This window comes from Tinamus guttatus, unplaced genomic scaffold, assembly GCF_059628265.1.
Source record: "Tinamus guttatus ecotype Peru unplaced genomic scaffold, ASM5962826v1 Tinamus_guttatus_pri_ptg000394l, whole genome shotgun sequence".
NCBI lineage: Eukaryota > Metazoa > Chordata > Aves > Tinamiformes > Tinamidae > Tinamus > Tinamus guttatus.
Genome location: NW_028288928.1, coordinates 423,658 through 446,114, shown reverse-complemented (window position 1 = coordinate 446,114; position 22,457 = coordinate 423,658). Strand labels below are relative to the sequence as shown.

Genomic DNA, 22,457 nt, shown 5'->3' with positions numbered 1-22,457 from the left:
AGCCTCCATCTTTCCTTCCTTGCACCGATGCCTTATTCTCATCCCTGATTGTTTATTTCTGCACAATGCTTAGGATCCAGCTATATGAAGCACCAGGCCCTTACCTCCATCCCTACTGAGCAAGGCAACTTAAGAAAAAGCACAGATTCAGGCACATGCCTCTTTCCTTTGAACTATGGTTCATCGTCCAGGACACCCTGCGGAATTCAGGTAAGTGGGATGAGATGTTGAAAAGAGGCCTTGAACTGAAATCTCTTAGGAAGTAGCACTTTTATTTTGCTGTAAATCACCATGCATATTTAATGACGCACATAAAAAAAATCCTTAAAATAACAGGGCAAGGGCTTGCATTGAAATTCTGGCTGTGCTTAAATCAATACCAAGTTTGCTATTGCCTTTAGGTGGAGTGAAGGCTACAGACAATGGAAGGAACAAAGAAATTCAAAGAAGATGAAATGCAAAGGAAGAAGCTGTCTGAAACACTACAGGTTGCTACAAAGGGGGACAGATAATAAGAATGCAAGGCAAAATAGAAATGGAGTCTTTCATCTATATTCTCTGCCACTCCAATAGCATCCTGGATAGAAATGCTTTTGAGAACATGTGTACATGAAACAGAAAATGTGTGGATAACTAAACAAGAATGAAGATAGCCAGCTGAGCTTTACTGGACAAATTACCAGTAGAGAAGCAAGCAAACAGCATGCTGACTAAATGAGCTAATCAAAATGGATTGGATGGATTGTGGAGGTTATTTTGTTTTATTTGTTTTTTACAAATACATCAAGGTAGAAAGTAATAGTGGGCAATAATGACATGAATGATTAATGTTTTTATTTGTATTATAGTGGCATTCTATGACACCAACTGAGATCTGGGCAGCATGTAAAAACACATTGTATGACTCAATCTCTTTCACAAAGAGTTTAATGATGACCTAAAAATTGCACATATAGAAAGCTCCTATTTTTGAATTAGTCACAGGCAAATGAAAGAAAGACTGTAAGACCGGACAACTAAGAGCAGGAAAATCCTTTTAAAAGTTGTTATTAATGCACAGCAATTCAAATAATACTCAGGAAGTGTGAATGCATACAGAAAAGTCTGACTGCTAAGAGAATTTTAGCAAGTGTGCTTACAATATCCATAGTGAAACTGGCTGAATTTTTAGGACTCAGGGAACATAGTAAAAAGTAGAAGGATAATTAGAAAAAGGATGGCAGGAGGAAAATTAAAGCAAACTAGCTAAGATGGTAAGTAATTTTAGTAATCACCATCATATCAATGTAAATTCCAGCTTCTGTAAAGAAACAGAGTAAAGTAACATAGTAACTTTCAAATTGAACCTGTAATGAGAGAAATGAGAGAAACAAAATGAATCCTAATCCCTTCCTGAAGAAAGCTCAGAAAGGGAGTTTAAGCTTTTTCCTTTTTTTTTTTAAAAAAAAAAAAGTTAAAAAATCAGATTTGATCTACAAAGACACCGATAACGTTAAAGCAGATTAAACTGTATCCAGGGAGGCCAGAGAGTGAAAATGTATTATCCAGAAGAGAAAGGATTTCCATTTGGATTGTTTAGCATGTGTTGCCCTTCAGAATTATTTAACTTCACATTTCTTGGGCAGAAGGGAGAGGAACTAATATTGGATATCTTCCAGCCATTTGATAAAAAGTCAGAGTACTGTAACATGCTACTGAAGACCTTCAAAAGAGGGGAAAACTCAAGGGTGGTCAATCTTAACCTTTCAAAGGGGGGAAAAGAGAAACTTCCATCCAAAACATTGTCTCTTCTTTAAAAATGGTCGTACTGAGTCACGACAAAGGTCTATTTAGCCCCATATCCTGTGTCACAATATGGGGAATAAACAGATAACGCTAAACAGATATTGAAATTCCTCTTACATCATCTCCCAGCTCAAGGAATCTTTGGTTTCAGGACTGCTCAACCATAAGTTTATCTTTGTGTTTTTATTTCAGTGTTCATCTGTATATGACGTGTAAGAGCATAAGGAAGCAAATAAGTTTACTGGCAGGAAGTACCCCTGCATATATTGAACTGTGAAGTGAAAATTAGTTTTTCTCATTAGTAAGAGGGGAAGAACGAGATGACCAGATCTCTTCTGAATGTGGACTGTGCAGTTCAGCTCTTCAGATCATTTTCACAGGCATTGATGTGACCATGCCATGTCATTGCTTTAGATCATGCCCAAAACTCCAGTAGCACATGCTTCTTTCCCTGTTTCCCTCTTCCCTCCCAGTAAATGTGTAGAGCAGGAATGCACGTATACAGGTGCTGTGAGAGTCAAAGAAGTGTGTTGCTCTGATGGCATACAATGCTGGGATACCACTCACGTGGACTGGACTTTCCTTGGCTACCACCATGGCTTCTGTGACAATGATATAGTAGTGACATAATGAATATTAACGTGTTTTGCCTGATCCTCTCAGAGGCTCTAGGAAAAAGTAGTGACTCACACAGATGCTCTCTCAGTGGCAAGTCTAACGTCTTTGAAAGGGAATTAATAACGTCACTCTTTCAGGTCTGTCTACTTTAAAACTATGGGTGCCTCTATTTTAAAACTACCTGAGCAACCCCAACTAGAAGTCTTCAGTCCCTGCTTGTGAATAGATGTGTGCCAAGAAAAATATACTAGTATTCTGTTTTTAGCTAGTGACAAAATCTATTTTCAGTACAAATACTCCAGCCATTCTAGTGAGGATTACAGGCTGTCCTTGGTAAAGCATATTAAGTTTTATAATCAATTGGTTTTCCTTTTTGTCTTGATGTTGTGATACTTAGTATCTGAAACAACAAAAGTTTTGGTATGCAGCCTGTCTGTGCTGCCCCTTAGAAATATCATGGTGGCCTACCGGTGTTTAGTGGCTCAGTCTGAGTTTGGGGAGCACTATACTGGATTGTTGTTTGCTTAATGCCAATAGCAGGCTTGTCACATAGTCAGTGCAAATAAAATTTAGGGTCACAAATTTCAAACCTATGAAAGTGGGTCTATGCCCCATTTTCAAAAATTACTCACTAAAACCCAGTGATCTAATTATCACTTGCCAAAGTAGGATGAGAACCTGTAGTATTTCACTTCGTCCTGATTCAAATTAATGTACAAGCCACCACTGAAGTGCTGCCGTAAGCCCTTTTGAGCAGCCTCAGGTCCACAAGGAGGTAAGGAAACATCCATGATTGCTTACAGTGGAGAATCTGACTCTGTAGTCTCATATTCTAGCTTACCCTGTAGGATGAGTCATTTGTCTACCAAATCTTTGGACTCGTATTTTGGCATTGAGGTCTTTAATAAAATTTGAAAGGTCCCAGTAACTCTTTATAATCAATTGCGGTGGGTTAGAAGCTCAGGCTTCCTACTAAATACAGAGGAAGTGTTTCACACATGGCAATACACAAAGGCCACTGCCTTAACTAGCTTATGCGTATAGGCTCACTTAGACTATGCATGCACCTCCCCTGTTTGAGGATGTGCTATAAATGTAGCTGCTGAAGTATGACACTCTGGGTGGCAGGGATCTACCTGGGAACTTGCTAAATTTTGTCAAATGCATGAAGATTGACAAAAATGGTCAAATAGGTGAGTGCCGTTAGTTGCTAAGTAAGTTGTGAGGCACTTCTGTTAATTATACTGTCTGGACACCACATTTGGGGGCACTTCCATTCCCTTCAGGTAACTAATTCATTTCTGATGGGATTTTGGTTCTTCACTATAGGCACTTTGGAAAATTTTGTCAACTGCCCTGAATAGTTCAAAATCTGAGTAACAGGTAGATGAAATATATACAGTGCGAGCAGGAGAGTGTCATAGGAAAGAATTGCAACTTGGGAGTAATGCGAAAAACAACTCAATATACGTGTCTTTAGGGCTTTCATTTTTTAAAACATGACGATCAATTTCAGTAAGCCTTGGGCTTCAGCCTTAGGCTGAAAAGGTGTTTTGGGCAGGAAAAAAAGGAGATGCATTGAAAGTCAGGGAGCAGAGCGACATGTAACTGCCACAGATGCAAAGCAGAACAACTTGGGAAATCAAACTGCAAAGACAGAACTATCAGAAATCCGGGAAAGCTATCCATATTTCAAACACTGATTCACATCCAGGAAAACTACACAAGTTAATAAAAAGAAGGAAATTGACATTTTTCCCTCTTTATCCTTTAAATAACTGACGAAGCAACATAACAAGGCTCAGGCTCCCTGTAGAACTTAAATCAGGGGCTGTAAATTGATGGTGTGACAGCCATAATACACTTTATTTTGCTGATTAAACTGGCACTAGTATCTTGGTCAGGTAATTAATTCACTTACTGAACACTTGACCCAAATTTTTAGGGGTAATCCTCTTGGTAATCTTCTAAACAGCTACAGGCAGAAATTTGTAGCAGGGATTTCGATACCTGTATTTCCTTAGTGGCTGGGCCATAAGCTGAAATGTTCTGGCCATACTAATCCTCATAAATAAGAAGGCATTTTATACGGAGACCCACATACACAGTGTATGTGTTTCAGGTGAGTGCACTTTAAGCCCATTTTCTTAAGGTATTTCTTCTTCACTAGCCATAATACTCACTGTTTGATACAACCCTGGCATTTTTAACTAACTCCGAATTCATCCCTATTACTGTGTCCTTCTGCATATGGAAAGACTCCCCAGGATATGTAGGGTTAATCTGCTCCAAACTAATCATGCAAAAGTTAAACGTCTCTTTCAAAGTTAGGCACCTCCAAAGGCCTCTAGTAACAGCAGAGATTTCATCTCACTGGAGGATGTGGGTGTGATGATTCATCTCCTGAAAACTATTTTTTTTCTCTGCTGATTATAAAGAAAGCCTAGAATTATCAGCTGAAAGTGGGCCATCTAAATTTTGGACACCTAGATCACGACAGAAGAATGCCACTGTTTTTAAAATCTTGGAATATTTATGTCAAATGACCACACAGCTGCAGCATTACACTGGACTTTCAAATCCTTACTGCAGCAGAGCAAAAGTATTCTTTTACCATTCTGCAGAACTTAATAGACACACACCTATTTTTGACACTAAGTATCATCAGATTCATCTTCATAAAGCACACTATGTGTTACAATCAGCTATGTCAGTGTGTGGGAAAGCAATGGAAAGGGAGGCATGAAAAAACATCCCTCAAATCAGCTCAAATACAAGAAAAATCTTGAAAAGTGGAAGTTCATTTCACAGTCTCCATGTTTAGTCATATACACATGTAAAGCGAAGCATCATCCATCTGTTCATGGCAGGTTTTGCAGAGATTTTTAATAGGATACATTAATGCTAATAACGGCCAATGTTTATGATGTTGATAAAATAACCATTATGGAACATCTGGAATGCTCGTAAAATTTGTTCCTATAGAATTCATGGGAGTTTAACACTTCCCTGAGCCTGTCTTTTCACTGACCTAGTTTTCACAGGCCATATCTGCCAGAAACTCTCTCCTTCCTGGGCATTGCCATGTGCGTGTCACTCTGATACTCATGCTTTGAAGCCAGACCCATTTCTATTCTTGTAAGTTCAACATTCAGCACATTACAGAAACAACCATACATCCAAACTGCAAGTTTCCACCTGAAACGGCAGGGATCTCTATTTCCAAGTGACAGATGTTCCACAACAGTTGGTGACAAACAGGCTAATTTAGACAGATTTAACTAAGGTTCAGCCTGCTGACAATGGGGGATTTTTTAATGCAGCTAAAGAAGGCATTTCTGAATACTAGAGCTGGCTGTTACACACGAAAATACAGAGGCCCTGGTGTGAAGTGAACAGCATAGCCATGTGTGGTGCTTGCATCTCTGCCTTTTAGTTGCTGAGATGGAAGACGACATTGCCTAGGCAAATTATCAGGGGCATTAGTGGATCTTTAAATTTCTCTCACTGAATATATGTCCTCAGAAATCAAGTTGCTTTGGACCAGATTCTTTCTTCCTAAGTTTGGGTATCCTCTCCTCTCCTCTCCTCTCCTCTCCTCTCCTCTCCTCTCCTCTCCTCTCCTCTCCTCTCCTCTCCTCTCCTCTCCTCTCCTCTCCTCTCCTCTCTCCCTTCTCTTTTTTTCCTTCCTTTAGAGAATACCTCTAGGCGAGTACCCTGATTACTGTTTTATGAGGGAACCCCATTAAGGTAACTTTATTGATGATGTTTCTGTACTAAGGAAATAGCTGCCAGCACTAAATATTTAAGACAGTTTATCTGCCGAATTAACACTGGCATCGTATCAGCCGAGCAGTCCTGCTGCCAGCAGCGGAATAGTACATTCTTTTTACTGTGGAGGTGGCCTGATATGCTGTGATTATATCCCTAAGAGTTGATCAGTTCTACTTCCATTGACCTAAACCTAGCTTATATATATATATTCTAATTGTCCTCTTGTCTGTAGTTGACCTAGTTAACTAGAATTCTTATACACCTACAACTCACAGGTTACAAATCACTTCCCTCCACATAAAGCATGATTTTTAGGGCTGCTTCTGTCTGGTTTGTTCCTTAAGTGTTATGTTTACATAATTGTGGACAATAAGCCACATGTCTCCATGTCTTTATTAATAAAAAAACTACTGAAACTTTGCTCACCTTGAGAAATAAGCTCTTAGGAATGGTCCTTGTTCCTCCAAATTGCCATAGAGTATGAGATAGGATATGAAGTAGAATATGACTGCATTGCAACTACTTACCCCCAAACAAACAAATAAACGATAAAAAATACTACTACCACCACCACCACCAGCACTACAATGACACTGCACAAAAAGGGGCTACTTACATTGAGTGAGGATCCCTGTTAAGGCATTTTTAAAGCTCTCCTTGGCTTGCTCCATTTCTTGCTCATGAGCAGCCTTTTCATTCATGAGCCGGCGAACGTGGCTGTTTGCTGACTGCACCATGGAATAGAACTGGTTTGCAGAGCGACGATTCACCTCTCCTCTCTCGATCCACGTGAGCAGCACTGTGATGGCCTCTGAAAACTTGCTATCATCTAGGACAACCAAAGCACAGGGTTTAAATTACAGATATAAATATCCTGTCGAGAACACATTTTCTGCTCCATGTCACATTAAAATCACCATAACTCATGCTTGTACTATATCATATTGGGAAACTTTGGGGTCTTTTGTTCTGTCAGGTATAGGAAGCCAATATGACCATGTGAAGCTCCATAAATCTTCCTTCAAGACTTGTCTTATTATTTTAACAGTCCTCTCATGACACAAAGGAAAAAAAAGAAAGAAGAAAAAGAAAAAAAACAAATCCCTGTGGCCTGATTCCTCACTTACCCAACAGTTCCCTTTAAGCTGTTTTAACAAAATAAAATGACTTTATATTAGAAATGACAGTGACAATGATTGCCAGGCACCTTTACGTTACCAGAATCATTGAAGAAATGAAATCTGACCTTGTTAATCTGCTTGGCCAAAAGCTCAGTCTTGGAGCTTGGGCTCAGCCATGCTTTTGTAAACATTTCACTAACATATCTTTTCTAATTAATGAACGATGACTAAGCTGAACAATTCCTGCTCAAAGCACTGAGTAATTACAAGCAACTGCTTTGAACAGAGGTTATGGCTGTATTTTCTATGTTGTATAGAAAGACATTCATATACATGCATATATATATATTTAAGGGAGATCTGAGAAGTATCTGGATTATTGCTTTCTGTTTACTCTTAAGGTAACTAAAGTTGTTATATTGCAAAAAAGAAAAATAAAACTCATGGCTAGATTTTGTGCCCTCCAAAGTAATCTCATTTCTTCAGACAGTGCTGTCAGCTTCCTCAGAAGACACTTAACGCAGGATCCATTATACTCCTGGTTTCATCAGGATTAAGAGAACACATTTTTTAAAGTCACATTCAGGCTGAATGGCAAAAAAAAAAATGTTATTACAATAAACAGTGTCATCTTGTGGATTTTTTTTTTTTTTTGCACAAACCAATCTCATTTTTCCCCAGGTTTTTATTCTACTAAAGATCCATTTAAAAACCATTTAAAATACTTCATCTAGTCCTTGGCATTTAGATTTCTTCTTGTATTTTAAGTGACTGACATATCTTTCTAAAGTTTCAAAGGGGAGAGGTAGTATCATTACCTAAAGACATTTAAAATGAAAATTAGAAAATATTAAGACCAGCCAACTATCTTGAAGGATACAGAACTGTGGAACAAAGTAAGGCACTGCCTTCTATGCACAAAGAATGATGAAATACTAGGAATACTAGTATATAAGTGATGATTGGACTTTTTTTCTGAGTCTGAGGGAATCACATCCCTGAAAGGAGAGGAACGTAAAGTACAAGAAGGCCATATGGCATGCTCTATACTGACGGCTTGTGAATAATAGGTTTTACATTGCTCTATCTTTAGCCTTTTATTAATTGAATTATGCTTGCAGCTGCAACAAGGAGGCTTGTGCTTCAGAAGTAGATAATTATGTTCATCTGAGATTCCAGAAAAAAAAGTCATAAAATAAGGGTATGATAAAATCTTCCTCTTGTTCCATGATGTATTGGTTGTTACTTTATATTAACATGTGATTTGTTATCATCATTCATTAACTGTGTCATGGGAGGAAGATTTGGTCAGGTATCCAATTTTTCTTTCCTGTCCCCTTGGATAAGTCTCTAGGTCCTGCCTTTGTTGGATATAGACAGGACAAATATATATGGCTCTGAGGAGTCAAAGCTGGCTAAATATGGACCTCAGACAATGAAGATGTACACAAGACTCATGCAAAGTGAATTCATTGCAAGAAGACACTGGGATAAGACTTCCCAAGCTTGAGTAAAATCTTCAGCCTGCTGAAATACAAGGGAATGGAATGTCATGGACTTGCTGAGAACTTATTCCTGGAACATAATGCTTATTATAATTACAGTAGTCAATGAGAATAATGGCTCCTGGGAATGTTAGTATGCAATTTCCTACAGTCTGTAGAGCCAGGTCACTCTGTGGATGGAACCAGCCTGTTAACCCTGAGAGTGCATTTGACTGCGAATACACTGTGGCTACAGCTGAATGTTTTTAACTTGTAGACATCACTGTCTAAATCATCACATGTAATTTACCACCCAACACTGAAGTATCATTTCGAGTAAATTATTCTATTTAATCTAGGTCAAGACATGAATAGCAAAGTTGGGAGAAACAATAAACAGAAGTACCTCTGAAGAGGTAGCACTATGACACTTGAAGGGACAGTCTACAGAGCAAAATGTGAAGCAAAAGCATTTCATGAAGATGCATTAGCAAAATCAGTTGCACAGACCCATTCTCCCCTTTTCTCACATTACTCTTTCTACAGTGCATGGTGAGCATGTTGATTTGCTATAGACTCTACATGAAATGAAAACACTCTGCCTTTTATTTTGTTTGTATCAAGCACAGTTGCTGTCTATAAGAGATGTTCATAAACATGCCATCTTTCTGCCAGATAAATTCAACCCATTTAAAAAGCCACAAAGAAACGTCATTTTCAATATACTATATTGTCAGAGAAATGCAGAGGTCTATGGGCCTGTTATAGTTAATTCGTCGCTCTTTCCTAGTGGAAAAAAAAAAAAAAAACACTCTTCCACTGGTAAGCATCAGAAACTTCATTGATTACATAATTAGGAAATACATTAAGAAATGCTTGAGGGTAATATATTCACAACAGAAGCACATTAGTAAATAAAATCTTTTCTCTACAGTTTTAAAATTTCCTTATTTCACATTTATTTCTAACTTTTATATTCATTAACCTACTACTTGGTGATTGGCATAAGGCAACTCACAGTGAATTAAAATCCAGAAAGTTCTTTTTGAGCAATCAGAGGTTCACTTGGAAAATCAAATTTCTCTACTAGGTTGTTCATTAATTTTTTATTTACTAGATAAATAGCAGAAGAAACACAGCAATGGAATCTAATATAAACAGAGGATGAATTGTCCTATGTTTTCAGCCACTCATTAAAAACAAAAAGCAAAACAGTACTCCTAATTCTGTTCAAAATTATTCCCTTGCGGTAGGATGCACAGAAATATACAGTATTTAAAAACATACTGTTAAAATATTTCTTTATATAAGAGATGCTCCAGTGCATAACTGCTCCTTTAAAATGAGCACACAGTGAATTATTCCTTGCACTTAAGCATTTTCTTCTGCACATTGCAGCATATTTTAAGTAAATAGGGAAGGATTCATCAGCTTTATGCCAACATCTAAATTAGTAATCCCAGGCCCCCCAATACAGTCAGGGAAGGAGATGGATGTTTCTCAGACATGCTTTGTGAGTCCTCTTTTAGCTGGTTACTCAAAAGTGAGGTGAACTGTGCCCTAGAAGTGCCCGTTTCCCTCAACTGGCTCTAAAAAGGATCCAGCCGTGACTTGTTATAGACATTCATGCAACAGATATCCGCATTAGGTCAGAAGAAACCCAGCTATTACATAAGTACAGCAGCTACAGAACACCTATGCAGTATTTGTACATGTATGTTGGGTTCATTGTGAACTCTGATGTATGGTATTTCTTTTAAATATTATTATTCTATTGAGGATGGTCTACTTGGTATATGTTGACAGAGATTTTCAGGTGCTTCTAGACTCAGTTACAGGCCTCCAGAGAGAAGATATTTCCAATATCTCTCATATCAACTGAAGATATTTGGCAAGTCTTAGCTCTCTGATGAGAAGAAGTATAAGGCAAGAAAAAAAAAAAAAGAACGTATCCCTAGAGCTGTCTGGAAAATTGTCATTAGGGATATTTCTGTGAAAAAAAAGAGGAACAATTGTGGACAAATGTTTTGCATTTTTTCTTATGGTTTAACCTGCTCCAAACACATAGAACCACAGAATCACAGAATGGTTAAGGTTGGAAGGGACCTCTAGAGATCATCTAGTCCAACCCCCCTGCTCCAGCAGGGACACCTAGAGCACGTGGCACAGGGTGGCATCCAGGCAGGTTTGGAAGATCTCCAGAGAAGGAGACTCCACAACCTCTCTGGACAGCCTGTTCCAGGACTCTGTCATACTCACAGTAGAAAGAAGTTTGTCCTCATATGGAGATGGAACTTCCCGTGTTTCAAAGGAAGTGTGTGAACAATTCCAACTGGTGTAAAAGAGAAGAAGCTATGACTGCTACAAGATGGCATACTGAGAGCAAGTCTAGGAAACAAAGTTTTCAGTCTCAGTTTATAGACTTTCTTTGGTGCAGCAGAGAGCAGAATTTAGTCAGCATAATCTTGAGTTTTGTGACTCCTCATCTCTCAGTGTTAGGCATTTGCATAAGGTGCTTTCAGGACAGAAGAGTCAGTTTCTAAGGTTTTGACCATTAGAAAGGAGATAGACTAATCTATCACTCTGAAGCCAGGCATTCAAATATTCAATTATCATTATCATTTTCACAATTACAGGAATATTAAAACATAGAGAACTTTATATTTTTCTATTTAGAGAGTAACATTATGTGCTCTACTTCTTACTAGGAAAAGACGGAGCAATGAGGGTTTTTTTTAGACTCCTTTTTTAGTCTCTTTTACACGTTTCAGTCTTTTAATCTTCCCAGCCCTGGGCTTTTTCAAAGGTTTGCAAAGTATCTGGCATAATTCACACAACACTGGAGGCTGGTCTAAATTACAGCAATCTTACTATGTTGTCCTATAGTCCGTGGTGTTTTCCAGACTCTGCAGTATACATTAGTCCTCACCCTAATCCTCCTTCCCTGGTGCAATCTCCTAGACTTACAAGAGATGTAGAAAAGACCAATCTGTTACTCCTTATCCTCCTGTCTACACCTAGAAGCTGCACTGGCTTCATATGTTTTGGGCTGTGTTAATGATCTCATTTTTCTGTGGCTCTTCTGTAAGACAAGAAGATGGAAGTTTGCCCTTATTCTAAGTTCTGACCTCACCATTAGAAATTCAGCTAACAAATACCTCATGAAGGTCTAATTGTAGCTGCAAATGACTGTGTACAGCATGTGTACAGAGGGGCTCATGCCATATGTCTACAACAGCTTGTCCTCTGTCAGCTACAGCTATGCCATAGGAAGATGGTACATCCTCCATCTCATCTTCCACTGTCTCTTTGCTCAAGGCCATGCTGCTCGCAGGTCTGCATGGAGGCTCACCTCCACACTGAGGTTCATCCACCTGATTCCTCTCTGGGTCCAGTTTGTCAAAGTGAGCCCAGTTCTGTTACTATACGAAGCGGTGAGGGCCAGCTCAAGATGGTGACTTCTTCAGTCTGTATCACCGCAACTGATGGAGGATGTTTGATCGAAGTTACTCTCATTCTGTCGTCCGATTTGGCAATTTACCAATCTACAGCTAAAGTTTCTAAACTTAAAACACTGAATTTGATACAAAAAGTAGTAAATTACAGCAAGTGGCTTATATGGATGAAGCCAGACAGGAAAAGGTTTACAAGCCTCACTCATAAGTAAGTAAGTTCAGCACAGGTCTCCTGTGCATCAGGAACAATTTGCTTCCTGGCACATGACACATTTGGTGCCATAATGCTGACCTATTTTTCTCTTGGCTTAAGAGCTTCTCCTGCACACAGTGCTTGACACTGACCTAGAAACATGTCTTCAGTCTACCACCCTCATCATCCTTTTTTTTTTTTTCCCATGTTAAATAACTTACATAATTGCAAATTTTATAATTGTACAACACATACATCAGTCTGGTACTTCTGGAATTAATAATTTTTGTAACCCAATGGCACTGCACAATAAGTCAGCGTCAGAGAATCCAGATGCATAGTCCTAAAGGGTTACTTTCAAAGAATAATTAATAATCCACCTTAGTATTTCTTAAATAGCTTTAACTGCATTCTATACCCAAGAAAGTGTTTCAGTTACCTAGAAACTATCAGCTGAAATTAGATTTATATACATATATATACATATATATATATATATATATATACACATTCACTAAAATATACCCCCAAAAGAAATCTCTCCCCACTGTGTAATCAACCTCTTCCAAATACAAATCGCACAAGACTCTTTCAGAGGTGGGTGTATTGTGTGAGACACAGAAATCCATTATCTTATCCTGCTGATGCCATTATTTCCAACAAAATGTAATTATGAGGGTATTGAGTTTCTTCTCTATTTCTCAAAGTCATACCCCAAACTTCCAAATCAGCGAGCAGCTTTTTCCCAGTTCATAGTAATTAACTTGAGTCATTTTGCCATGCTGTACATTTAATCAAGTGGGCTTACATTAAAACCTTAAAAGTTGCTCTATATAATATAGATTACATAAGGGAGGAGTGCCTTCACTTATTAGTGAACATATTTCTTCCAGGCACCACAGCAAGGTACACATGAAACTGGGTTACCAGAGCGTTGATAGCTGAACCCACCTTAAATTCTTTTACCAGGAGACAAAAGTGTCCTCATGATGTGCCTGTTCATACCCCCTCCGTGAGGCTCTTTGAGACAGATGTATTGTGTCACAACAGATGTCAGCAGCATATGGGAGAAGGAAGGGGAAAAGGATGATCTAAAAACGGGAAGGGTGAGTGAACAGATTTGATACTAAAACATTGAAACATGCCTATTATAGGTCTCTGTCTAGATTTACTACTAATAAAAAAAAAGATTATACTAAAAAAAGGTCTGGATTCTTTCAACAGCAATTAAACTTGGCATCCATGTGATTTACTAGGAGGATCTCCGCATTGCCGCCCTTCCTGACGTAGGCTCACATAGAATTCGATCCTTTCTATGTTAGACTTGCCTTGTTGGATAACCGAGCTGCTTCTGCAGCACTCCAGGAGTCTGGCTGTCAAGCACACAGTCATAATGAAAGCAGTGTGTTTTTTTTTTCTTTTTTCCTCAGTGAAATATCCTATTTCCCAAGCAATTAAATGTTGTTTATATTTCAAACGACGTGCAAGGGTTGAGATTGTCAGGCTTGATGTTACCTGAGTCTTGCACAAGATGCATCCCCAGTTAGTTCATTCTACTGTAACTGCCATCTATTTATTTAAATTTCCAATCTGTTCTCTCTTCAGGGGATAATACAGTGTCTGGCAAAGAAGCAGCTTCTCAATTTTTCAAATTATATTTTTTTAAAATGAAAATCCACATGAATGACTTTCCTGCACTCATAAAGAGACACTGTATTTAAAAGGGAAGTAAATACCAGGTTATTGTATATGGCTCGCAGATGTTTATGTCTCGTTTTCCCAAAATATTTAAAAAACAAACTCAGATATGAAAAGATGTCTTTGTTAGATAGTGGAACTATTTAGCTACCTGAAGCAAATAAGACAGATGTAGCATTTTAAAAGAGCTTATTTGCGAGAAGCAATTTCTGGAGATGATACCATTAGGTACAGATATGCTTGAATTAAGAATATCATAGTGTTCACAACTCTGCTTTGAAACACGAATGTCATAAGCACACAGATTAGAGTGATTTGCTCCGAAACACCTGACAATGCAGTTCCACTTAAAAATAAAAGGTCAACATGTCCAACCTATGTCTCGAGTTGCGTGCTGCTCTGGCTGCCACATTACTCAACCATTGATAATGCACTCCTGAAAACAGATGCCAGAATATGCAAATTTCATCCCAAATATCTACTGACACAATCTCACTGTGCTATAATAAAGCATCTGATTCAACACTGAGGAATCAGAAATCCGGAAGACACACACTAAACAGAAAAGCTGCAAGGAACCAGGAGACTAAATGGGCACATTTTTATAATACGACCTCAAATGCCTTTAAGGAGGAGGATTCAGATTTATAGTCACACTTTACTATAAAAGATCTTAGTTTCCCAGAATTCACATCGATCAAATTTTTGAGGCATTACAGCAAGGAAGCATAGACTTTTACCTAAGGTAAGGTAGGTGGATCTCAGAAAGGAGGCCAAAAGTTTAATCACCAGATTTATGCTTAGCTGTTATTCTATCCAGTAGCAGTCAGATAATGTTTCATTGAAGCTAGTTGCACTTTTGTGTGAAATTTTGTAGCATTAGGGTCAAAAAATATATTTGAAAAAAGCAAAATTTTCCTTTACTATTTTTAAACAAATTGTGCTGATTTTTTATTTTTCATTTTCACATCAAAATCTATTTCATTGATTTGGAAGATCAAAAATCAATCAAACAAACAGAAAACAAAAATAACTTCTCATGAAAAATAAAACTCTTTTTATTTTCTCACCTGACTTGCAAACCTAAAATAACTGGTACAAACCACAAATTGTTTGGCACAGGCCTGGCATGAGAAGGTATGAGAAAGAGCTCATGTACTTCTACACAGCTCAGATGTTGAAAATCATTTCATTCTCACAAACCTGGTCCAATTCGCTTCTGTCTTCCACTCCTAAACCTTCTATGCGCAGAACTCATGAAGATGGCTTGTAAACTTCACACAAGAGTGCATGAAACAAATTTAAATTGAGTATTTTGTGACAAGTGCTCTTTCCAATGAAGTAAAAGTGTGCTTTATATGCATTTATATGAACCATGTTCTTGGGCTCTCCCTCTTTCCAGGTCTGTTTGCCACCAACAGATACATCACTAGTAACTGTAAATTATCAATGTAGAACAATGCAGTTTAATCTGTTAGTAGCTTGGATGTTTATTTTTAGAACTGCAGGCTTGGATCAATGAGGCTTAGGCATGAGGCCCTGGCAATGATATATAGTGTCAATGTCAATGATAGATAAAGCCATGTAGTGAAATGAGACAATAGGAAAATACAATTCATAATGAATTGCACTTTTCTCTAGTTTAATTGGTTTCCATTGTTATTCTCAAAGACTTCTGCATAAGTCAATATTCAGAGCAAGTTCCTTCTAGATATGAAGGGCCTCAAGCCTGGGCCATAATCAGCAAGAAGTATAGAACAACTCATTGAGATGCTCGAGCTTTTGCAGGTATGCAAGGCCTCATATTCACTGGAGGCACCTTCTCAGTCATAACCATCTGGCAGTCCATTTTGAGAAACTAGATCTTATTTTCAGTGAAGCTCCTTATCAGTGCTATGACATGGATAAAGAGACTCATGCAGTGGGAGAAAATTACTTTTAAATGTAAAAAAATCAAGGTGCAAATATTTGGTAGTGAGCAATCTTCATCGCCTCCTCAGTTTGCTGTCTCACAGGAACACCTGGCAACATCAACGATGCCAGAAGAGCCTGGAGTTCTGGGCAGCGCTTCAGACTGCTGGAGTGGTGAACTGCTGTTTTTTTAAAAGAAGAATGTGATGTTATGTGAAATTTGATTAGGGTGTTTGCTGGGGGGTTAACAATTGACTGGGGGCACTGAAAAATAAGCCTATAAAATCTGAATACAGATTCATTATCCTCACAACAAAGTGGCTCAGAATCTGCAACTCCAGTTCTCATCTGGGGACAGGAGGCCTGTCTCTGCAGTGGAAAAGTACAGGGAATTTCAAGCAAGAAACAAAGTATCCTTCCACTGATTTTACAGAGCTAGCATGATGGAAAACAGCCTCTCTCTAAATAAACATCTGGCCCTGATTCTTAAAAGTTTTCATGGTACAGGTCATTATTTCAGATGCTGCTGAAGAAAGAGGGAAAAAAGTACAATAAGTACCTCTAAGTAGTGACTGTCCTAGACTACTTCCTGAAATTGCATCTGGATATTTTACAAGAAGGCATAATGGTAATAGCAAACTGTTTACAGCTGTTTGCAAATCTCATGGCAAGGCAGAGAGGACTTGATTTTCAAAGGCACGCAGAAGTACAAAGAGCAGTTTAAAGCAGCAGTGCTCGGGCCCACATCCTAAGCTCTCTGAATGACAAAATAGGTGGCCTTTACCACCTTGCCATGCCTAGCAGTAGGATCCAGAAGAACCTCAATTGCTCTCTTCTTGCATTAGAATGGCTGCCCAGGAATGGTGAAGTCACCGTCCCTGACAGTGTCTCATCTCCAGTGACTTCACCATTGCTGACAGTTCAAGAAACATATAGATGAGGCACTGAGGGACATGGTTTAGCAGGCATAATGGTGATGGGTTTACGGTTGGACTTGATGATCTTGAAGGTCTTTCCCAAACACAAAGATTCTATGATTCCTGATAAACAAAAGCTAAGGACAGGGGATAAGCATCTAGGCCATGCGGAGCTCCACTCTGGTCCCAGTCCCCAGAGCATCGGTTCCAATGGCCTTATAGAAATGCAGCAAGCAAATGTCCTGAACATGTCACCTGCCAAACTTGCTTACCCTAAATAAAAGGTCTACTCTTTCAAAGAGTAAGCTTATCTCCAGCTGGAGTCAGGAAGAGATACTGCCTAATGGTACAGTTGCATGTGATTGTGTTTTGAAGTTTTATAACTTCCTCCAAACCATTCAGGATTAGCCACTGCCAGAGACAGTGTAGCAGGTGAGACAAGCTGTTGATCATATGACAATCTGATCTTTATTTGATCTGCAGTGACAGAGAAGACACAAGCCTTCCCACCTTTGCCTACAGGCAAAACCCATGATCTGAACAGCTCCTCTCTTTACAAAAAGTTTTGTCATGACACTGGTTAAGTGTCAGTCAAACAGCTAAAAACATTATTAAACACGGGAAGAGTTAGGGAAATCACACAATCATAGAACAGATATGTAGACTCTAGCGATGACTTCTCTCTCACAGGTTAAATAAATTGGTTTTGGCTCTTCTCGCAAAAACATGATCACCGCTTACAAAGCTCTAATAAAATATGGTTTAACAAAAGAGAAAGACTACACATTTTAGATAAGTATTTAAAATCAATACTTAAAAGCATTTATGTACAGTTAGATATGGTTAAAACTTAGGTTGATGGTGGTAGCTACTGTGACTGTCATACTGGTTAATCGTTCTCTTTGGGTAAAAGTCAGCTGCTCTCACTTAGAGCTTCTGGAAGATATTTGTTGAAGATATTGGTTTGTCTTTATGCTCAGTAAGAGAGGCAATTCACTTCTTCTGGAGACTTGTATGTAGATCAAATTCTTACTTCATCCTTTTAACCAAAGGAAGCCTAAGCTGATCAGCTCAGACTTTGAAATATGACTTTTAGATCTCTTACTTGTCTCTGTTTTGCCCATGAATTCCATGATGGGGCTCATGGTAACTTAAAGAGAGCCTCATTATACAGTTGTTAAATTGTTGGCATTGATTTTCAGTTGCACAGAAAATTTGGGGGGAATAGCACTACAGTCTGCTGCTAGATGAAGATTTCTTCCATAAATATATCTGCACAGCTAAGGCAAAAGATCCAGTTTGTCCAGTAACATGCCTCTGATAGTGAGCAGTGTTGGACATATTCCTCCACATCCAAGTTTCCAGCCATTAGCAGCCCAGGAACTGTTTGCTACCAAGAGGTCTCTGAGCACTGTGTCAAACCTTGAGATATCCTACTTAATTCCTTATCACTGCTGAAAATCACTATGTTTTTATCTGAAGCAGGGCTTCAGATACCATGTAAATACAGAGATGTTTTGCACTACCATTAAAGGATGATTGTTGCCTCTTCTGAACTTCTTAATCATCTATCTTCAGAGTCTAACTTCACATCTTCAGTGAAGCTGAAGAAACAGAAGATGACTTAGAAGGATATGGCAGGTTAACTGCGGTCTATCAATTACCCGGCAGAGATTTTATAATGAATTTTTGTTTCCAACCAACATAAAAGACCCTTCTATACTCTCTTACACATTTTCCCCCACAGCAGTTACTGCTGTATCAGGTGACTTTAGCGCATGAAGTGAATAAGAATATGCTGACAATACTGGGGCAAGAGTTTCCAGCCAAGCCTGGCACACTAGAACAATGATTTCTTTAATCTTCTGCAGCAGTTTGCAGAAGGTGGAAAAAGATACAGTCACCTCTATTATAGACTCAATAAATATCTAAAGACTGCAACAGGAGACTGGCTGCTGAGCCTAGTTCATCTCTGCTTAGAGTCAGAATTTCCTTGCTGTCAGGAATTTCCAAGGTTATTTTGACAACAGAAGTTGCTTGGATTCAGACCAAGTTGTCTACATCTGTGATTGCAAAGCAGTATCTTGAGAAGACAGATGTTTAGCTTTTTTGGCTTGATTTTCAGTTAGTGTTGTTCAGGAAGTTCTGGAGGCACTGCAGAAGCTAAAACCTGGGCACCTGCACTTCATGTCCAATGAGTTAGCAGAAATACTCAGGACTCTTTTGAAGTGGGTACCATGGGGAGGTCATGACTTTCTTCAAGGGAAAAAACTGCAAGGCATCTGTTCAACAACAAATCTTTCAAGGTAAATCTTGCCAAGAGCAAATCTGTTCAAATCTTTCTTTTCTTCAGGATGAATTGTTCATTTCTTTGTGGCAAAATAAACTTGGTGATATCCAGACACCTGAGATTTTGGGCCCAATTTTTGTTTTTAATGTGTGTACATATGTACATCATATATATATGTATGTATGTGCGTGTGTATTATGTATGTGTACATATATCTTCTGTTAGTTTCCCTCAAGCCCATATTTAACCTGAGAGGATATGATGACATGTATTGTCCTTTACCATGGTCAAAGCAATGTCTCTCGTGCTGTTTTACCTCTTTTTAGGATGCCATATTGGGCTCACGTAGTGCATCTATGCTGCCCAAAGGAAACCATGATGTTCTGTTCTACTCCTTCATTTGCCATTGGGAAGAATAGCTAAATAGCTCACCAATACTCCACCTCTACTTTCTATAATACATTATATAGGGAAAATAAATGAGGAACTGAGAGGAGGGAGGGGCTTGTTTGTGTTCTCTCTGCCCAAGAATCTATACAGATGCAGAGCATATGCTATTAATTTAGCTACAAGGAAATGACTAATGAAATGTTTTTAGAACTAAAGTATTTATTTTTGCTGGATTTTAATTGATTTGCTTATATTTAATTCTGCATGTCTCTGAAAATTTATCTTTATTTCCACAGATATAGTAATGTGCATGGGGTTGGTCTAGATAGCGATCAAAATATTGCTGTATTAAATTTGTACGTATATGCCAAGCTCTGCTCAAATGTCCCTCAAGAGAGTCAAAGCTTTAAAACCTTTAATAAGTTTTAATTAAGTATGAGAGCTACCCAGACTGCAGAGAAAACCCTTCTAAATATAGACATCTTGAACATCATGCAAAGACTGAACAGTCAGTTGCCCTAAGCAATGGCTAGCCATATGGAAGAAATTGCCCAGATTACTTGCATATTCTGGCTTAGTCCAGGAAACCTCTAGGCCTTACTACATAAAGACAAACTTCCCGATAAAATATTAAGTCCTAAAATATTCAACTGAAAACAGATTCTGGGAACAGATGGACCCAATCTTTGTATTCCTCCTATAGAGGAGGTGGGCTGAAAGCGAGGTGAGAATGAAAACTGTGCTTTTACTTCCTTGGGCCTCTTCTTTTTTTTTTCTGATTTTGGATTCCTGATTACTCAGTGAGTTATTTAAGAGAAGTGTATTTGGCCAGAGTATCATTAGTCAAACTAACAGCTGACCAATATGACACTGACAACCAGAAATGTCCTAAGCAGTACTCAAAGGGACAGTAGGGTGCATCTCAGCACCACGTTTCAAGGATGCACTGCTTGGCATCGCCCTTCTCTGGTTTACCAAACTTGTTTCACAGTTAAAACAGGAGGCTACTCTGCTGACAGCTAGGCAGCCTAAATCTAATCTAGATACTTCTGAAATGGTGGCAAGAATCACAGTTTCTTGTGACCTGGCACACAGCAGAAGTAACGTGCTTGCCCATCACATGGGAAAAGAATGCCAAGCACAGGCACTAAATGCTAAATGAAAACAAATACAAATCCAGGGGGTAAGAGGAACTGTTCTTTTGACTTTTTATTTCTTTACATACACATATATATATACATACTATATATATATTGCTTTTTACTTCATATATTAACTATTAACTACTAAAAGCAGAAATCTTCAAGCTTTGAAAAATATTAATGGAGTGTGTATATTTGGAACACTCAGAACACTCTCCCCTTCCCCCCAAGCAAGCAAACACATAATGGAACAAAATACTATTTTCCAGAAGTGATTTTAACCCTAAAAAGAGCATGAAAGAATAAGTAGTTTTTAACAGAGAAAAATATTATCATTGCAGCTGAGGAGCACTTGAAAATAAAACTCATGAAAGCATTTTAAATATCAGAAATTAGGACAAAAACATGCAGGGACTGTGAGAAAATATTACTCAGTGATAGAAAGATTTTAAAAATTGAGCCTTAAATGTAAAATATTTGTGTAACAGGTTGTCTCATTATGAGATCATTTCTAAGGTAGATGATAGCAACTGAGCAGGAAAAGAAAAACATACAGTTTTCTGAAGGCCTTGTTTCAGTTGTTAAAGCACAGCAAAATGGACAGATGTGCATTTCTAGAAGGTAGGTGAATATCATTATGATCGAAATAGAACTGGCAGGGAAATGGGAAAAGGCTAACAGGGTAAGTAATGAAATACATCAGAGAGAAATCAGTTCCCCTGGTTTGACTTCTGGGCGGCTCCTGCTCTTGAGGAATAATACATCGAAAAGTATCAAATGCTGCTTACCTTTCAATTTTTCAGCCAGCAAAGCAGCTTCGTGTTCAGAATAATGCATTATTGCTGGGGGAGAAGGAGGGCGCAGCCTGTCCTCTTCCATTTTGCGTCTGTGGCGCTCTTCCCTGGCCAGCATTCTTTGCTTGCATTCCCATTCATAAAAGTCATCTCTTGCCTGAGCAAAATCAACATGAAGGCGACCTGAATCCTTTTTGTCTGTGCTAGATCCTAATCTCATGCGGTAACCTGAAACCAACAAGCAGAACTAACTGTTGCAGGACTTCTTTGCTATTTTTTCCCCTTTTTTTTTCCTCAAGTGAAATTAAGTAAAAAATACATTCACATATTCCCACTTATCTACGCAGAATCTGTCAATCATTTCACTTTCACAGGAAGATAAACATTCATCAGGTTTTTTCCCTTGTGATTTTCTAAATTGCGTATCAATAGAGTAGGTAGCTGAAAGAAGTAGTACCAAAAATACAGAAGCTTCATTAAAGCTAAAAAGTTTCTCAGAATATGTCATTATTTTACCTGATACTCCTAACCCTTATAAATGCAAAGGTTATTTAAAAAGACAAATAAAACAAGCATTCCCCCACTAAAAACTGATTAAATTTGTTTTGGATGTGAAGTCCCTCTTCCCCTAATCCTGTTTACATCAGGTACGGTTTAGTTCTATTAACCACCCTTTCAAGGCAATTAAAAATATGGGAAAAGACTGAAATTTAGGAAAATCCTGACCACAGATGAATGAGAAAATTGAGCTAGATAAGCTACTAGGTCACATAGAAAGCTGGGTCATGCCTGTGTTGATGACAAAGCTCAATTTTTGAGGCTTACCAGTTGTAAACACCACATCACAAAAATCTCCAGCAAATTTAAAATTACTTTGAAGAATGC

General features: G+C 38.4%; 1 protein-coding gene across 2 annotated transcripts in view; it reads right to left on the bottom strand.

The window, feature by feature from the left end:
• ENOX1 (ecto-NOX disulfide-thiol exchanger 1) overlaps positions 1-22,457 on the bottom strand; it is a 134,260-nt gene that overhangs the window by 71,082 nt on the left and 40,721 nt on the right. For both annotated transcript variants that reach the window (XM_088530933.1, XM_088530934.1), the window contains exons 4-5: positions 21,567-21,800; positions 6,794-7,006 (exon numbers count right to left, since the gene is read on the bottom strand). In XM_088530933.1, the coding sequence (XP_088387059.1) occupies positions 6,794-7,006; positions 21,567-21,800 (447 nt within the window). The remainder of the gene's footprint in view (positions 1-6,793; positions 7,007-21,566; positions 21,801-22,457) is intronic.